The sequence below is a fragment of the Furipterus horrens genome, unplaced genomic scaffold (genome assembly GCF_987537825.1).
Source record: "Furipterus horrens unplaced genomic scaffold, mFurHor1.1.pri manual_scaffold_10, whole genome shotgun sequence".
In the NCBI taxonomy this organism is placed as follows: domain Eukaryota; kingdom Metazoa; phylum Chordata; class Mammalia; order Chiroptera; family Furipteridae; genus Furipterus; species Furipterus horrens.
Window position 1 is genome coordinate 83,358,882 of NW_028327180.1, and position 18,425 is coordinate 83,377,306.

General features: G+C 45.8%; 1 protein-coding gene across 1 annotated transcript in view; it reads right to left on the reverse strand.

Moving 5' to 3' along the window:
• Nucleotides 1-1,088: 1,088 nt before the first annotated feature.
• The window catches only part of CCDC69 (coiled-coil domain containing 69), a 28,574-nt gene continuing 11,237 nt past the window's right edge, over nucleotides 1,089-18,425 (reverse strand). Inside the window, exons 2-9 of the mRNA XM_090288441.1 lie at nucleotides 14,035-14,104; nucleotides 11,639-11,742; nucleotides 11,036-11,123; nucleotides 5,786-5,859; nucleotides 4,621-4,722; nucleotides 4,015-4,134; nucleotides 3,023-3,120; nucleotides 1,089-2,295 (exon numbers count right to left, since the gene is read on the reverse strand). Of these exons, the coding sequence (XP_090144567.1) occupies nucleotides 2,118-2,295; nucleotides 3,023-3,120; nucleotides 4,015-4,134; nucleotides 4,621-4,722; nucleotides 5,786-5,859; nucleotides 11,036-11,123; nucleotides 11,639-11,742; nucleotides 14,035-14,104 (834 nt within the window). The 3' untranslated portion in view covers nucleotides 1,089-2,117. The remainder of the gene's footprint in view (nucleotides 2,296-3,022; nucleotides 3,121-4,014; nucleotides 4,135-4,620; nucleotides 4,723-5,785; nucleotides 5,860-11,035; nucleotides 11,124-11,638; nucleotides 11,743-14,034; nucleotides 14,105-18,425) is intronic.

Here is an 18,425-nt window from a genome sequence, read left to right on the forward strand (position 1 = left end):
CACCCAGGCCCCAGGACTTAGTCCTCAAAGATGCCTGCCCTTAGCAGAGGATGTCATGAGGACCTGCCTTCTCCCTCTCCCAGGAAAACACAGAGGCCATGTGAATACCACTGGGAGCTCTGTTTGGTTTCCACAGCTTGTCTGCTGCAGGGGGAGGCTCTGACCACAGACAGTTCTCCCCTTGCAAGCACCACAGGCCATATGAGGGATACCCAGCCCCCACAAGTGGCTCCTTGGTCAGTGCAGCCCTCCCATTAAGACAATGCTTTTTAAAGGGCATCCTGCAGCCTCAAGTGCTCTGAAACTCAGTCGAAGGAGTTCAAGAAATGCAGAATACTTTGCTTCTTTCTTGGGAATTTGCAATGGACGTCAGCTATTAAAGGTTCTGAGAAGTCCTGCAGTTTGCAGATCGGTTTAATCTGATTGAACCTGGAGTTTCTCAAATTACTTGGCCACCAATTCTTTTCTTAGTTTTTCCTATTAATGTTCAATGAACTAGTGTATCCCAGACAGGCTTTGGAAAAAGTAAGGTGAAGAAATACATGTGTAATTTACCCCAGAGCTGCCCCAAGTCTCCTGGCGGACCTGTACATCCATTGCTGGAGAAGCAGCCCTGTGCTTTCCTGGCCCGGCTGAACTCCCAGAACTAGAAATGCATGAAGAAGGCAGTCTGGGGCACTGGGGAAACCCTTAGTTCTAGTGGACTAACTTTTCCCAGGTGCTGGCCTAGGGTGGGGGCTGGAGCTGGCAGGGGGGCCTCAGGAAAGGCCCTTTGGCTCCCATGCTCTCAGTCTGCTTTGATGCTGAAGAGGGGGTAAGAAACTACTTCCACACTGTTATGCAGATCACAGGAGGGTGGTGTATCTGCATTCCCTGTGCAGGGGAAGGTTATTGTTATGGCTTCCAGCTGACCCAAAGCTTCCTGAGAAGAATCGTAAATCCACAGATGTCACGGCCAGACGGGCCTGATGAGGTGACTTACTCCAGCCACCCCTTTGCATTGGTGGGGAAGTGGAGAGCCAGGTTCCAGGGGCCTTGGATCAGGGGTGGGAGAAGGAGTTAAGGTGGGAGAAGGAGTTAAGGTGTGAGGAGGAGTAAAAGGGACACTGGAAGTGGGGGGCTGCCAGATAGAGAGGAAGGAGAAAGACTGTCACAGATCTGATCTTCCTAGAACTGGGGAGAAAGAAAAAGCACAAGATAAGACATGGATGACAGAGGAGGTCCCAGTCCCGGACTTGTCGGTCCCAATCCCTACCTAGTTTTCCTCATCTGTACAGAGATGAGGTTCCAGCTTTGGCTGTGGAGTGTACTCAGACCCACCAGGTGGCCGCTGTGCCCACATGCCGCTGAGATTGAGGGGCCTGGAGGGCTGAGGAGTGACCTTTGCCTGGTCAAGGAGGAGGAGCTCTGGCCATCACCCCTGGGTCGACCGGACCCTGGGACTAGGAGTGGTGGCCAGCCCGATGCCCTGCCTGGCCCTTGCCTTGGCTGGGCTGGCCCCCGGCACTGCCAGACCAAAGCACCTCCAGTGACTCCCTCCCAGCCACTCACTTCCCCCAGCTGATTCTTAGGGTTTGGCCCACTTCCTCCCCTGCCCCGCAGTTTCTAGTCTGAACCTAGAATGGGACACTGTAGTGGCATAAAAGTCATTTGTTCAGTTTCCCCAAGCATTTGAGAGGGGCAGTAAACTGAGGCTGAGAGAAGGCCAGGGCACATGTGGGGACGTCTAGGGGTGAGCTGATGAGCTGGCAGCCAGGCTGACAAGTTAGGACCAGGACACTATGTCCTCTTTGTCTCATGGTCAAAGTGGCACAGGCTCCCCCTGGACAAAGCCTCAGAACTCCCTGACTTGAACAGAGAGGGGAGGGAGGAAAGGACGCCTCTTGCTCATTCCCTGGGCCAACTCAAGAGAAGGCTTCCTGGGGCCTCTCACGCCCCATGGGTGACTCTATGTGGCCCAAGCCCCTGGGGCTCACTGGGCACACACCCTTGCCTCCCATCTCACCCCTGCCCTCATCCCCTCCTGCGAACAGAATGAGAGGCTCCTGCTATCTTCTCTGGAAAGTCCTGGACAGGGAGCTGTGACCACAGGTGTCATGGTTGCCCAGGCCTGGAGCCTATGTGGCCAGGAAGGAGACCTCCGTTGGGGTGACGGAGGCCAGGGGGAAGGCGGGGGAGGCATCAGCCCCAAGGACCCGGTACAGCAGCTCCTCCTTCTCCTGCTGGAGTTGTCGCCTTAACTGCGACTCCTTCTCCAGGGCCTCGTGGGCGAGCAGCAGGTCCTCCGAGAGCTGCCTGTGGGTGCAAACAGAGGCCAGGTTTGCCTCTCAGGGTCGCCAGTGACGGCAGAGACCAACCCACTCCCCTAGCGTGCCTTCCTCTGATGGGCCACCAGCCTGCTCCAGGGTCCCCGCTGCCTCATCTTGCCCCCTTGAACACCAGAGGTGGCTTAATCTGTTGACTGAGGAGAGCACTCCTCACAGGCAGACAGCTCTGGGTTCAAATCTGCCCCATCACTTAGCTGTGTATCCTTGAACAAGTTTTTTATTCACTCTTGTCAAATTTCAGTTTCCTCATTTTTAAAATGGAAAGGAGAAGAAAGGGACCCAGCTCTTACAGTAATAAGGAGGATTAGAGAATATGTAAACTACTCGGCAAGTTACGTCTGACTCACGCTATTCGCTCCCATTTACTAAACCCTTAGAACTGATTCATTCGCGTACATTCATTCATTCGTTTGGCCTCTTGAGACATAAGTTTCTCAGTCCCTCTTCTCAGATCGGTCTTTCCCATGAAGCCTACTCAGCCAGGATGGCGACAAATAGATACTAATCAGGGCCTTTGATTTAGGTTTCTAGGCAGAGCTGGTCCCTAGGGATATCCGACTCTTCCAGAAAGAGGATCCACATTCCCTGGGAAGGCCCGTGCCTGTCAATCCATCCCCTACTTCCCTGAGACTCTCAACTGGAGATTTTGGCAAAAAGGGTGGGGACAGGAGGAAAGGAGGCAGGGCAGCAGCTACCTTGACACAACTGTCTGGTTGCGAACTCGGACGAGGAGGTCCTCGTTCTCCTGTTGGAGGGTGGTGATCTTCTCCTCTAGCATCAGGTTTTTTTCTTTCTGTAACAAACCAGAGTGAGCTCAGAAAGCCACCCAACTCACCTGATACAACGTGTGCCGTCACCTCCCTCTTATCCGTGGTCGCTGAAAACACTGCTTCATTCTAGACCAAGTCTTACATTTCACAGAGCAAAAAGATGACTGAAATAAATAAATAAATACAACTAAAGAGTGAATAGAGGGCTGCCCACTTTTATTTTTGTCGCATGAGAACATTAAAAAAAGAACACAGCCACCACCCTCCAGAACCTCCATCATTTCAGAAGAAAAAGAATATTCCTGGTTCTCCAAAAGTCAGGGAATATTATATATATAGGGGAAATGAAGTGCTATGCCAGCAGAATGGTTGGATAAAATTCATACGGAACATCTGAGATGGTCTGATTAAAATATATGTTGTATGGCACATCCAGGACCAGGGACACATCTTCCAGATCAACGTAATCTCTATTCAGATTCAACGCAGGTATCCAGCCCCCCCGCCCCCCTCCTGGAGACAAAGCCACCTTTGCCTTAATGCTCACTGCTTCCAGGCCTGTGCTTGTTGGCTCTGGTCTCCCATATCTGTCTGACTTTTCAGCCTTCCACAGCCCCTGCCTGACATGTGACATCTGCCAACCCCTCCTGATTAGTCAGGCTACCTGCCATGGTGTCAGCCACATTACAGCGGCATGAGTAGCAAGAAAAGTGCAGGCAGGACCCAGATGACAAGGAGCCACTGCTTGACCCAGACTGGCCACAGACCAGCCTCAGCTGGCTCAAGGGCCAGCACAGGTGGCAGGTCCAAGTGGGTGGGAGCCTCATCAAAGTACCTGCACTCTGCAGTCTTCAGAGGGAATACTCAGAAAGCCGAGGCCTGACACTGCCTCCCCACAACTGCTTCCTCCCACATACCACTGTTTCCATGAGGATCAGCCGCTTGTCTAGCTCATGAATACGCTCATTCTTCATCTCGATGACAAAGTGCAAGCTCTCCAGCTCCTGCTCCCAGAATTGACTGGGGCTCCCGTAATCCTAGACAGGGAAATGGAGTGACTTCATCAGACCAGCAGGCAGAAGGGCCAGGGCTATCTTCCTCCTCCCAGTTCGGCCTCAAACTCCCTATTTGACTTTCAGAAGTCACCTTCCTGTTGGCCCATGGTAAGTGCTTAATATGTCTTATCTCATTCTGTCCCAGTAACACCCACTGAGGCATCATGGATGGGGAAACCGTGGCTCAGATAGGGTAAGTTGCTCGTGCTAAGGTTTGCTGTTTGCACCTAGTCCTCTCTGAATCCACAGCCTGAACACTTTACTATCCCATAATCCTCTCTCTGAGCTTTATCCACGCCCCCCCCCCCCCCAGTGGCATAGGGACCTTGTTTCTTCCAGACACTCATGAAGATAAGAATGTTAAGTCCAAGCCCTGTCCTTGAAGATGAACTGGCCTTTCCTGTTGCCCAGACCCTGACCTCCCTGAAGATTCCAAAAGGAAAGGCCTCCAGGTCTACTGCCACCTACCTGGATGTGCTTCTTATAGTCTCTGCTCAGAATGGACTCCTCTACTCTCTTCATCTTGGCCTGGAAGGCCTCTAGCTGTGAGGTCAGTGCATCTATGGTCTCCTGGGGAAGGGAGCAGGACAGAGGTTATCAAAACCTGGTTCACAAAGGCAGAAGGTGGACCTCTCCACACCCCAGAGTTATCAGTCTTGGGTTCTTCGGTCTGTCTTTGCTCTACCGTGCCCAACAATGTAGGCTTAAACCACTTCAACCCCTGCTTGAAACATACCAGCTCCACTTCTTGTTCTAAAGCTTTTAATGACTCTCTATACATAGTCTTGGGCACAATGTCCTGGTATTCAAAGCTGGTGTTAGCTTGGCATTCAAAGCTTACCCAAATTGGGCTCAATCCACTCTCCCAGCCTTATCTCTCACTGCTCCCCGCTACATACCATCTCCTGCAGCCAAATATCACATCACTCCTCCAACCGCAAGGCGTATCCTTTTTATTTTTTTTCAAGTTCATTGGTAGTCAAGTCTCCAGCCATTACCACTTATACCCCCTACACCCTCCTCCACGCCCAATCGAGGCACATTCTTGTCCATAGTTTTCCCCTGCCAAGAATTTCCTCTACCAAAACCTTGCCCACTACTTTTAGGAGAGAATGCAACCCTTTAATATGACTCACAGGCTCCCCTCATTTGGCCCTTGCCCACCTCTCTAGCCTCAGTCCTCTCTCCCATTCTATTCCATACCCCAGGCATCTTGGACTTTTTTCAGGTCCACAGTCTGGGTATTTTTCTGTGTAAGGCACCCTTCCTACTGTTCTTTATCTTAACGATTCCAACCTATCCTCCAGGTTCCAGCTTAGATCTCACTCCCTTTTAGGAAATCCCTGACCAGTCTGGTAGGGTCAGAAGCCTTCTTTCAGAACTCCACACGTCCCTGTGTGTCTACCCACCAGTCTAACCACACGGTTGCACCTTGAAGCTTTCAAGGTCTTCCCAACAATCCTTGGAAAAATAGGCCAACCCTAATCTCAAGTCTGGCTGCCACATCAATAGGCTTATAGGCATGGAAGACAACTCTGTCCCTGACACCTGGGCTGAGGCCATCAGCTTTGGCTGCTTTCCTGCAGGTCCTCCCCTACTCTCCCAGAGACTGATGTGCCCCAGCCCCTCTTACCTGTAGGGCCACCTTGGCCTCCTGGAAGGACTGGGTAAGGGCTTCTTTCTCTTGCTCATATGAAGCCCGGAGGACTGTAGGGAAAGGAGACAGAAAAGACCTCTGTGAGATCCGACAACCAGATACTTCACACTAAAGCCTTCTGGCCGGTCCTATGAGGATCAGAGAGCCCTGGGGACTACCTGAGGCCCAGAGAGGCCAGGAGTGTGGGAATGCTCGTATCCACCCTTCTATCGCATGGGCTTGGGGCTATGTCAGAAGTATAGTAGATACTGAATAGAAGCTCATGGAAATGGAAACAAACTATCTCCTGGGAGGAACCACAGACCCTGCGAGATGGTGAGTGTCACACACACCTTGCTGAGGCTAAGATCCAAAGGTCTTGCGGCAGGCTTGCTCATCTCAGAGCACCACATGCCATGGAAAGTGCATCGGACCAATGTCCTGTAAGCTGGGTTAGCCAGTGGTGACATCATCAAGTCCTTGGCTGTCAAACCAGGGCACAAAACTGTGGTAAGTACATTTGATTCAGGGTCAGGAAGTCAACCTGGTCCTAATTCTCCTTCTTCAAAACTCAGAAGCTTTGAGGAGATCACCTAAAATATCTAGAAGTCCTTTTACCTTGACCATGAAATGGGTCAACAAACCTGGCCTACTTGTCCCTCAGGGGTGAGAAGAGGACACATAAAGGCTTTCCAGGCTGGGCAGTGCTGTGCAGAGCTGGATTTAGCGTTTCCCAAATCAATCCACTTATATTTTTCATCCCACTTCCTCTACACAGTACATTCTGGAAAATTCCAACATGGAAATGACCCATCAATGGTGGGATGGGAAATAGGACAGAGAGTACAAGAAAGTTTAATACAGTCAAAGGCCCAGACACAAGGGGTCTGTGTGTGTCATGGTGAGCAGTGACACAGAGAAAGGAATGTTCAGTAATATAAGTGTGATGGAGTGTTATCTATATTAAAATTACAGGCTTAATTTTTTTTTTTTTTTTTTTGGTTATGGGCCTCATTTGCTTAATTAATTTGCCCATCAAGACAGGTTCTGATTCCAGGTAAGATGGAGGAAGCACCCTCCATCCCTGAATGAAGCTATAAAGCCTGGACAGAATAAACAAAGCAGCTATTTCCAGACTCTGAAAAGTAAGTGATGGCAGGCAGACTGGGCAAAAAGACAAGAATTTGAAGTACCACTGAACCAGGAGATTTAAACAAGACCCAGAATCTCATGTGCTCAAATATTCAAAATGTCCAGGATACAATAAAAAATTTGTCAGCATATGAATCCAAAAGGGCTCAGCATACAAATCCAAGATTGCTGAGCACACAACACCAAGTACTTAGCATACAAAGTAGTGGGGAAATCTCAACTTGCCCGAGAAGAGAAATCCAACAGATGCCAGCACTGAGATGCTGCAGAATCATTAACAGAGACTCTGAGGCAGTCATTATAAAAACGCTCTGTGAAGTAAGGGTGAACACTCTTAAAAAGAATGGGAAAATAGACAGTCTTAGCAAATAGAAGATATTAAGAAGAACCAAAACGAAATTTCAGAACTAAAAAACGCAATAAATGTAATAAAAACTCACTGAGTGGCCTCAATAGGAGAATAGAGATGGCATAGAAAAGAGCTAATGAAGTTGAAGATAGATCAATAGAAATGATCCAATTTGAACAAGGGAGAAAATATTGGAAAAAATAAATAGAGCCCCTGGGACCTTTAAGATACCCCCAAATGTCTGACATTTGTGTCATCAGAATCTCAGGAAGAGAAGAGCGTAGTGCAGAAAAACTATTTGCAAAAAGAACAGTCGAATGCTTCCCAAATTTGGCAAAACCCCTCCCTACAGATTAAAGATGCTCACTGAACCCCAAAGTAAACCCAAAGGAATCCACACTCAGACACATCATTTTTGAGAAGTAATGACAAAGAAAAAAATCTGGAATGAAACCAGAGGAAAATAGTGTATGACTTAGAGAAAACAACAGTTATAAGAAACTTTAAATATACATAACAGTAGGTTAAAATTAAAAGGGTGGAAAAGCAAAATTAATCAAAAGCAAGCTGTAGTGCCTATATAAATTTCAGATGAAGTACATGTGAGAATAAGGACAATTATCAGGATAAAGTGCACAATGATAAAGGGGTCAATTTTCCAAGAAGACATAATAACCCTAAATGTTTATATGCCTAACAATGGCTCTTCAAAATACACGAAGCAAAAACTGACAGACTGAAAGGAGAAAGAGACAAATACACAATAGTTGATACAACTGTATATTACAATTATAGTATAGTATAATTATACTCCTCCATGTTTAGTAGAAAAGCAGAAAATCAGTATGATTATCAAAAAATTGAAGAAGCCCATGAACCAACCTGATTTAATTGATCCACTTAGAGAATGTTCAATCTAACAATAGCAAAATATGCATTCTTTTCATGTGTACATGAAACAGTCACAAGATAGACCATCCTAGGTCATAAAACAAACCTTAACAAGTGATCAATATATTTATAATGCTAAAAATAATATCAAAGCACTGCTCGAAGAACAGAGCTGTTTTCCCATAATAGCCTCGTGCGGTGGGGAAGGTAGATTTTTGATATATGGAAAGTGAACTGAGATTCAAGATAGACTTCAGAGACACAAACTGAACTGAGGTCAAGTGACAGACCCAGTTTCATGGGGTGCATTAGTATTAAAACACTCAAATTCCCAGGGCAAGGGCCTCAATTCCATTTCAAAACATTTTGATTCCATTACAAAACATTTTGTGCTAATGTTGCAATATGTTTCAAGATTCTTAAAATTGTTCAAACCTCTGTTCTAGTTATTCCATTTATCTCAAGATATTATGTGAAATGTGAGCACCTCTTTATACAAAAGACGTTCAGTGCAGTGTTATTTGTAGTAGTTAAAATGTAGATGTCTAGACTCATGAGAAATTAAGGAAAACCATGCACACAATGGTCTTGCCTTTATAAACATTTTGGTAGCTGCATAATTACATGGAAACATGTTTGCTACAATGTTAAATGAAAAGAACAGGGTACAACATTTTACCTACAAGTAATCATCTTTTTAAAAGATAAATAATTATGGGGAAACGTCATGTGAATACTGATAAAGGGGAAACTGGCACAACATTTTCTAGTTCAATTTCAATAGCATCAAAAAATATGCAAATTTTTCCAAAGAAGATATACAAATGGTCAAAAAACACATGAACTGATGCTAAGCAAAATTTTTCATTAGGGAAATGCAAATCAAAACCACAGTGAGAAACCACTTTGCACCCAATAGAATGGTAATAATAATAACAGTATCAACAACAATGGAAAATAACACGCATTGGCAAGGATGTTGCGCAATTGGAACCCTTGTGCATTTTAGGGGGGGATGTAAAGTGGTGCAGCCATTGTGGAAAACAGCTGGTGGTTTCTTAAAAAGGTTAGCATAAAATTACCGTATGACCCAGCAATTCTACTTCTGGGTATACACTCAGGGGAAGTGAAAGCAGATGTTCAAGCAGGTGCTCGTACTAGTGGCACTATTCATAGTAGCCAGTGGCCAAAGGGTGGAGATAGCTCATGTGTCCGTCACACATGGAAACAAAGTTTGGCGTGTCCAAGCCAATAATAATGAAATATTATTCAGCCATAAAAAGGAGTGGAGTAATTCGTATAATGGGCAAAACCACCACCACCAGGAATGGAGTGCAGATGCATGCTGCAGTCTGGATGGGCCTTGGAAATACCACGTTGGGTAAGGGAGGCCGGTCGTGGAGGCCACAGGTTGTATGCTTACATTTATATGAGTGTCCAGAAAAGACAAAGCCATGAGACAAAAAGTGAATTGGTGGTTGCCTGAGGCTGGTGGTCAGGGATGGGGGGTATGTGCAGTGAGTGTGAGCAGGGGTTTACTTCTGGGTGATGAAAGTGTCCTGGAACTGGATGGTGGTGATGGTGATGAACGGATAGTGGTGACGAATGCGGCCAAGATTTTACAAAATGGAGTTCACACATGAGTAAGGATCATTACTATTGTAGGAAGTGACAAAAGTTAGAAATTACCTAAATGCCTAACTAAAGGGCCCAGTTAAAGGAACAAGGGTATACATTGGAGTGTTATGTTGTTATTAAAACTTATGTCACGGAAGTTTAATGACAAGTTGTTAACACAATTCAAAGTAAAAACAATAACAATTTATATCCTGCACCCAAAGTATGTTGTGTGTATAGATGTATATTCTAGGTATATACAAAAAAATGAAATGGACCTGTGTCTAAGGGATAGCTGACAAGTTCTGAGTGAAATTGCACACAATTTTAATTTTCTCGATAATAAAATAATGCTAATAATTATTAGCTAAATCTCTTGCCAAATATCAGGCACGGTTCTAAATTCTATCTCTCAATGTGAAAATTAAATTAAATTAAATGCCCTGCCCTGACTAGTGTGGCTCAGGGGATTGAGCGCTGGCCTGGAAACCAAAGGGTAGCCGGTTCGGTTCCCAGTCAGGGCACGTGCCTGGGTTGCAGGCCAGGTCCCCAGTTGGGGGTGTGCAAGAAGCAACCATACATTGATGTTTCCCTCCCTCTCTTTCTCTCCTTCCCTCTCTCTAAAAGTTAATAAAATCTTTTTTTTAAAGGCATCATTATCTTAAACAAAAAAAAAAAACCCTATGAACAAAGCTAACTAATTTCTTCAAGGTTACACAGCTTATACGTGGTAGAGATGGGATTCAAATCCAGGGCCTATGGCTGAAAAGTCTGAGATCTTAACCACTATGTTATAAAATCTTTTTGTTTAATCTATAGACTCTAAATTTTCTATGAGGACTACATTTGGTGATACAAGAGGAAAGAAAGCTATATGAAAAAAAAGTTCAACCTAACCAAAAACTGTATGCACTGTCATTATTGTAAGGAAGAAATATGAATATTTAAAAACTCTGCTACATGTTTAGGTTTTTCAAATTTTCTTTGAGGAACAGGAATTGCTTTTACAAAGGAAAAGAAAAAAACGTCCCAGCTAACTTAAAACAAGGCATGCTGTCAGACTTTTAAAGCGATGCCCCAGAGGATTCCAGCCTGAAGAAGCCAAGTGCTTGTGAACCAGAGGTAGGAGGGCAGGGCCTGTGGGAGCCCTGCTCCCCACTCCCCACGGTGAACTTGGCAGATGAGGTCAGAAGGAGGGCCCTCCCACACCCTCCCTACAGCACCATCTCCCTCCTTACCTTGCAGGGCTGCCTCATGCTCTGCCTCCAGGACCCTTCGCTGCTCCTCCAGTTTCTCTTGAAGCTCTAGCTCCCTCTCCTTCTCCACCTGGGCGTGGGGGTGCACAGCAGGATGAGACTGAGTAGGTTTGGGTTCAGCAGAGTTTCACTTACCCATTCATTGACCCCTGAAGCTGCGTGGAGCTACGTGATCAGAGTTCCCTGCCCCCCCGCCCCCCCCCACCATCAGACTGATGGAAACCTGTGCTCAGAGCGGGCACGAGCCCTCCTGGACACAGCAGGCATGGCTGACCACCTTCTTTAGGGTTTAGAGGGGCATCTCAGAGAATTATCTGGGTGGAAAGGGATTTAGCAGTCTTCTAATTCTGAAGCCCACTTAAGGTGGGTAGCCCTTCCACTGTGTGAGCGTTCCACCAGCTTTCTTTGCATATAATAGATATAATGAATGATATGCAAGCAGTTACAAATATTTGTCCAACAGATAAAGAACTCCCTTCCTGGAAAAGAAGAGTAAGAGATACCACAACAATAAAATCAAAAGTTGGTCCGGTTTCTTGGATTTTGCAAGGTGAGCTGAGCAGGAAAAGAGTGGCTGGGATTTACCTGTTGTGCCCATTTCTTCTTGTCCTCTTCGTGCTCCCGGAGGATCCTGGTTATATCCTTCTGGTGCTGCTCTGCCTCAGACGCACAGAGCTGGATGGTTGTGGCTACAGGCGAGAAAGCAAAAAAGTAAATAAATAAGAAAATGAAATCACACTGAGCAGAAGTGGGAAAATCACACTGGCAGAGAGAGTGTGGGAGGCTGGGGCTGAGGCGTGAGCACCCTAATCTCCCCTTCAGGAATGGTTTCATCTGGGGCTCAACCTCCGCGGGCAGCCCCCAAATCTCTGGCTTTGCAGACCTTCAGTGCAAGAGCCAGTGGTCTCGTGTTGCCTCCCCTGGATCTACAGCAGGGCTGGTAACTGACAGGACAGGTTCAGCCCATTTGCACTACCCAATACCCACTCCCCGCTGCAAAATTAGTTGCTGGTACTTAATGACTGTGCAGCTTTTACTTAATACAGATTTTCAGCTTTTGAGAAGAAGCCCAAGAACTGGCAGCACATGCCTCTGTGTCAACCAGGAGCTGGGGGCGAGGGGCACCGCCTCCCTCCTTGTCCAGGATGTGGCTCTCCCTTTGCCACAGTCCCCGCCGCTCCCTGCCGAGGTGTGGATGAGGGGCCACTCTGTTGTGGGCTTTACCTGCTGGGGCCTGTGAGGGTCCGACTCCCGCCTTGAGCGTCTCCCCAACTGGAGGTTGAGGAGTTGCGTGAGCAGGAAGGAGACGCAAACAGGAAGCCCAGCCCTTGCTTAGGGAAAATCCCAAACAGGCCCTGCGGATGCCACTCGAAGTCTGACAGGCTCCGGGTATGACCTGAGGCAGTGACCCTCAGTGCCTCAGTGACTCAATATGTGAAATCAGGACAATAATAACACATTCCTGGTGGGGTTATTGAGGTGATTAAATCAGAAACAATGGCAATAGAAAAATAACAACAGCAGGTAAGGAATGCTGAGAGCTTAGCACGCCCAGGCTCATGCCCAGCTCTGCTCCAAGTGCCTCATGGGTATTACTCACTTAATTCTCACAACCACCCAATGGGGTGGATACCATGATTGTTCCCATTTCACAGGGGAGGAAACTGAGGGACAGGGAAGTTAGGCCATTTGCCCCAGATCTCCCAGGTCACAGTTGGGGAGGAGGGCTATGAAGCTACACAATCTGATGCCACGGCGAACTCTGCTAACTGCCACCTTATCTGCCCGGTGGTGCGTGAAAAGCAGTAAGAGTGGTGCCAGGCACTTGGAAATGCCCAGTGCTCTCTATTGTTTACTACAGGGCCTCTAAACGCTCATCAGGGCTCCTGACAAGCATTTGCCTAGTGCTGTTAGCAGTATTATTCATGATAGTGTTATGATTACGGACCTCCCTAGGCAGGGCCTGGCAAAGGGGACAATGAGAAATGTGCGAATAGGGACTGCTAGGTGAGAAGCCAATGCTGCGGTCAGTCCATCAGGATAGCGGAAGGATGAGTCAGTGCCCTGGGTCCTGGCGAACGGCAGCGGTTAAGATCAGAGAGCCCCACATCCTCACAGGTCATTGGGCTCAGGGCCCCAAATGTTAGTCAACCAGACTGATAGTAGACTGGCCCCAGCTGGGGAGAGGCTTATTCAAAAAACTGTCATCATTAACGATTCAGGTTCTCTAGACCCACTTTCAGAGATTCTGATTTCACTGCTCTGTAGTGGGGCCCCAGGAGCTGTGTCTTTGAAGTTTGCCCAGGTAATTCTTCTGTACACCCAGGCTAGAGGAACTCTGATTTCTGGTCCAATTGCTTATCTGGTACTTGAACTTCATCTACAATATCCCTGACAGCCTTCAGGCTGTAATTAAACACTTTCAGAGGTGCAGAACTTATTCTGTTACTGGGCAGTTTTGATGGTTTTAAGCCAACCACCACACAAAAAAACCCTTTGAGGTTGAACTGAATTCTGCCTGCCTGTTCCTGCTACCTTGAGGCTCTTGTTCTGACCTTGGGGTCATACTTGACAAGGCTTTGCTTTTCCATTGAGGGCACTTCAGGCACTTGGAAAGAACCGCTGTTTTATTGCAACATCTTCTTTCCAGGTAAAACCTCTTTTTCTATAATTGCTCCTGAAAGGACCTGGTTTTTAGGTCCCTCATAAGCCTGTTTTTCCTTCACTGTACACCTTCCAATTTTTCTGGATTCCTCTGAAAATGTACTTTACAGAAATCAACTCAGCATTCCAGGTATGGTATCAACAGCCCAGAACAGGAAAGCACTGGTCAGGACGATCACCTCCCTGACTGTAGACACAATACTCCTATTAATGTAACCTGTCTAAAACCTCATGAGATAATTAAGTAGCTATATGACTTTTGTTAATTATAAAGTAGGGAACCATCATGAAAGGAATTTATGGAGCAGGTTACTCACCTGTGTCCCCATTTGGGGGACCCAGTTCCTGGGGCTCGGGTCTGGGCAGCTGCTCTGGTTCCTGGCGTCTCTAGAAGAAATGGCACAGCAATGAGGTGGAGGTAGAGGGTGGGAATCAATGTGAGAATGGATGCTGCAGCAGGTCTCTTCCAAAGGTAAGACAGGACTTTTGGTGGTACCAGACCCTTAGGCTCCCTCCCTCCCCACCCCAAGGCAGCATCCCTGTGCGTGGAAGAGGTTCCCAGGGCAGGACTTTCCATCATGGCCAGGGAAACCTCTGTGCTGGCTGAGGGCTCCTTAGATTCTTGTGGTTTGGCTCCCGCCACAAACCACAGAGCCCTCCTTACCCTCTTTTACCTTCTGCCAGGACTTGGCCAGACCTTCGGCTCTTACCTTCACCCTAGTTATGACCTTGAGGCGCCCTAAAACTTCCCAACCTTCACTTCAGAGACAATTCCCTTTCTTCTCCAGGCCTGCGGCTATCCCAGCTTCCAGTCAAGTTTTCCTTAAAGTTGTGTGGTGTTGGGAGCAGAGCATCAGAAGTCAAGGCCATGATTTCACTTGCTTATAATCTGTTAGAAGGGGCTGCTTCCTCAACCATAAGGAGGCAGAAGTACTTACCTTGCCCCATGGAGTGAGACTCTGTAATTGGGATGTTCTGGGCATTCTGCTGTTATATCTACACTATTCAGCTAATCTTTAAAGCAACCCTGGGAAATGGGAATATCCCCAGTTCAAAGATGAGAAGGCAGGTTAGGGTCCCATCAAGGCAGATCAAGGAGCCACACCTAGTGGGTCCTTTGCCAGCCTTGGTCAGTGACAGTTGGATCGGATCAGAGAAAGCTTATGGATGCAAAGGGCTTTCTAGACCACAATTCTGTGCCTCCCAGATTTTCAGCTTTCACAAGTGAGTAATATTTTAATAGGAGAGTTGATATGGATTGACAAGCAAGGATGCTGAAAAACATATTTGTAGACTATCATTCTCATTTCATAAAATAGAGGACATTTTAACCTTCCAAAATAGAGTTAGGCAAGCTCAAGACCACTTCTTCCAGGAAAATGGGATGACATCCTTACTGAATGTTATACACACACTCACGCCTTTTAGTTTCTCATTTCATCCCAGATGGGAAAAATTTGGTCAAGATCTGGCACTGACCACTGGACCAGAATTTGGGGTGGAAAAAATATAAGCAGTTTTGTATACTTTTCAAGATATTCTTTAAAAAATAATTTTAAAAAAGATAATCTAGACTCCACTTAGAGAAACTATAAAAAATAAGTCAGCCCATAGAAAGGCTATGAAGATGTTCAATTGTGAGTTATTACTGTAAAAGAAAAATGTTAACAGATTTTTAAAAGTAATTATTAGAATAAGAATTATTAACAATTTCATGAACTCATGAACCACTGAAATGCTGCTAGAAAGCATATTTCTGGTTGGGGAGGGAAGATAAATGAAAGGAAGGCTTCTAGAACATTCTGCTCCTGGCCCAGTATGAGCCCCTAGCAAACTGCGGGAGACATGGTGCCTCCTCCCCAGGCCCTGGTGCCCCAAATCTGCTTAGGGGCTGGGCATTCCTGACAACTGAGTCCTCCATCCACCCTGTGAAGACTGAGCCCTCCCCTCCCAGGGGAGAGGGAGACGCCTGGCCCAGGCACAAGCCGGGAAAGCTGTCAACACAGGAATCTGGGGAAGTGACAGGAGCCAGCCTCTCCACCCTGAGCTGGAGGAAGGAGGGAGATAAACACACACGGTTCTCTCATCCCTGTTGCCACTGCTGGTCACGCTAATCTGAGCAACGTTTTCACGGGAGTGAGAATTCTTGAATTCCAGTCACAGCTCTCCCATGAATTTGGACAAATCCCTTTCCCTCTTTGTGAAGTGGCGGTGTGCGGAGGTCCAACTGAACCCATGGCCCTCAGAACATTAGAGACTGGAGTGGCCTGATCAAGAATTCTGAGTCGCCCAGATGGGATTCAAATCCTAAACCCAATACTGAGTAGCTGTATGGTGCCCCCAAACCTTGGTTTCCCCCTGAGGCTGGTTTAAGGATTAGATGAGATAATATACCTATAATACCTGGCATATTCTAAGAGCTCAAACATTGCTTAAGTTTGTTACTTTAGTTTGACAAAGATGGCAAGAACAAAGACTCCACAGAGCTTTGGTAGGTCTACAGGCTCCCTGAAATAAGATCATAAAGCTCATGAAAAATTGTCTTCTTCCCAAGAACCACCATAGAAAGGGGAAAACTCTCCTTCACTAACAGCTTTCAGACCAAAGTCAGAATCCTGCACCCGAGTCCCCAGATTCTGACAAAACCGCCCCCAGGATCATGCCTTCAGAATGACACTCAAGGCTTGTCACAGTCTGTCCTCTCAGTCTATCATCCTCTTCCTCCTCCTCCCCATTTTATTTTTTTGAATTGCGGTAAAATCGGTGTATAACATTCTATGTTTCAGGAGTACACATTAAAATTGGATATTTGTATACACTACAAAGTTGTCACTGCCATGAATCTAGTTTCTGCCGGTGGCCATGCAGCTGACCCCCTTCCCCCACCCCTTTCACCTCTGGCAACCACCAACCTGTTTTCTTTATCTAGGAGCTTTTTGTTTTGCTTTGTCTATTCATTTGCTTTGTTTTATAGGTTCCACTTGTAAGTAAAACCATACGGTATTTACCTTTCCCTGTCTGACTTACTTCACTTAGCATAATACCCTCAAGGTCCATCCATGTTGTTACAAATAGCAAGATTTCCTCTTTTTTTTTTTAATGCCCATGGAGTACTTCATTCTATATATGTGCCCTGACTTCTTTATTCATCTATCAATGGAAACTCTGGTTGTTTCCATATCTTGGCAACTGTTAATAATGCTGCAATGAACATAAGGGTGCAGGTACCTTTCTGAGTTAGAGTTTTTGTATTCTTTGATAAATACCCAGAAGTGGAATAGCTGGATCATTTCATACTTCTTTAATATTTTTGAGGAATCTCCATACTGTTTTCCATAGTGACTGCACCAGTTTACAATCCCACAACAGTGTACAAGGGTTTTCTTTTCTCCACGTCCTTCCCAACACTTATCATTTCTTCTCTTTCTGGTAATAGCCATTCTAACAGGTGTGAGGTGATACCTCACTGTGGTTTTGATTTGCATCCCCTGATAATTAGTGACACTAAACATCTTTCATGTGCTTGTTGGCCATCTGTACGCCACCTTTGGGAACATGTTTATTCAAATCCTCTGCTCATTTTTTAATTGGGTTATTTGTTTATGTTTTTAAAAATAATATATTTATTTATTTGTTTGTTTATTTATTTATTTATTTTTAGAGAGAGGGGAAAGGAGAAAGAGAGGGAGAGAAACATCACTGTGTGGTTGCCTCTCACGCACCCCCAATTGGGGACCTGACGTGCAACCTAGTCATGTGCCCTGACTGGGAATTGAACCAGCGACACTTGGTTCGCAGGCCGATGTTCAATCCACTGAGCCACAGCAGCCAGGGTTAGGGTTATTTATTTTTATTGTACAGTAATATGAGTCCTTTATATATTTTGGAGCCCATTTTCTTAATATTTAAGTATTTGGAAGCATCTTTTTCGAATTGTAGCAGTAGCAATATATATATTTATTCAGTTTTGAAATATTGTATTATTTCCTTATATCTTAATTTTTTAAATATATTATGAGCACTTACTACATGCTCATAATATTCATTAAAAACATTAATTTTAATGACTCCAGCATTACATCCTTATGGATGAATTTAATCAATAATCTACTGTTGAGTATTTAGATTATTTTGATTCTTCAGTTACCAAATTATATTTGAGTTAACACACTGACATATCAGATTTTTTTACACATCTAAAAAGTACTCGCTCTACTTTCCAGAAAGGTTCTACCAATTAACTTATGCACTCATACCACACAAGGCCAGTTTTGCTGCGACCTTGTCAACATGGAATAGTATTAGTTTCTTTAAAATGTTGGCAAATTTGCTAGGCCAAAACCAAACCAAAACAACCTACTGTACCCTAGCATATGCATCCACAAGTTCAAGACCATCCCATGCTGCTTAAGATGACCCCAGATGACATACAGGTTTCCCTTGGAGATGTTGAGGGTTTGGTTCCAGACCACTGAAGTCAAGGGAGTCAGAATCTTTTTCCTAGCGGAGGGTCTTGCCTTCAATTTGTAAAAAATGCCACATCCATGAAGTGTAATGTAGCACAGTACAATAAAATGAGGTCTGCCTGTACCATCAACAATTCCTCAGGCCTCCGGGCCCAGCTCATACGTCATTTCTCCTCCATCTCCCCCCAGGATGGAGCGAGTTCCTGTCAGCTCTAATCTTCAGGACCTGCTTATTCAGATAC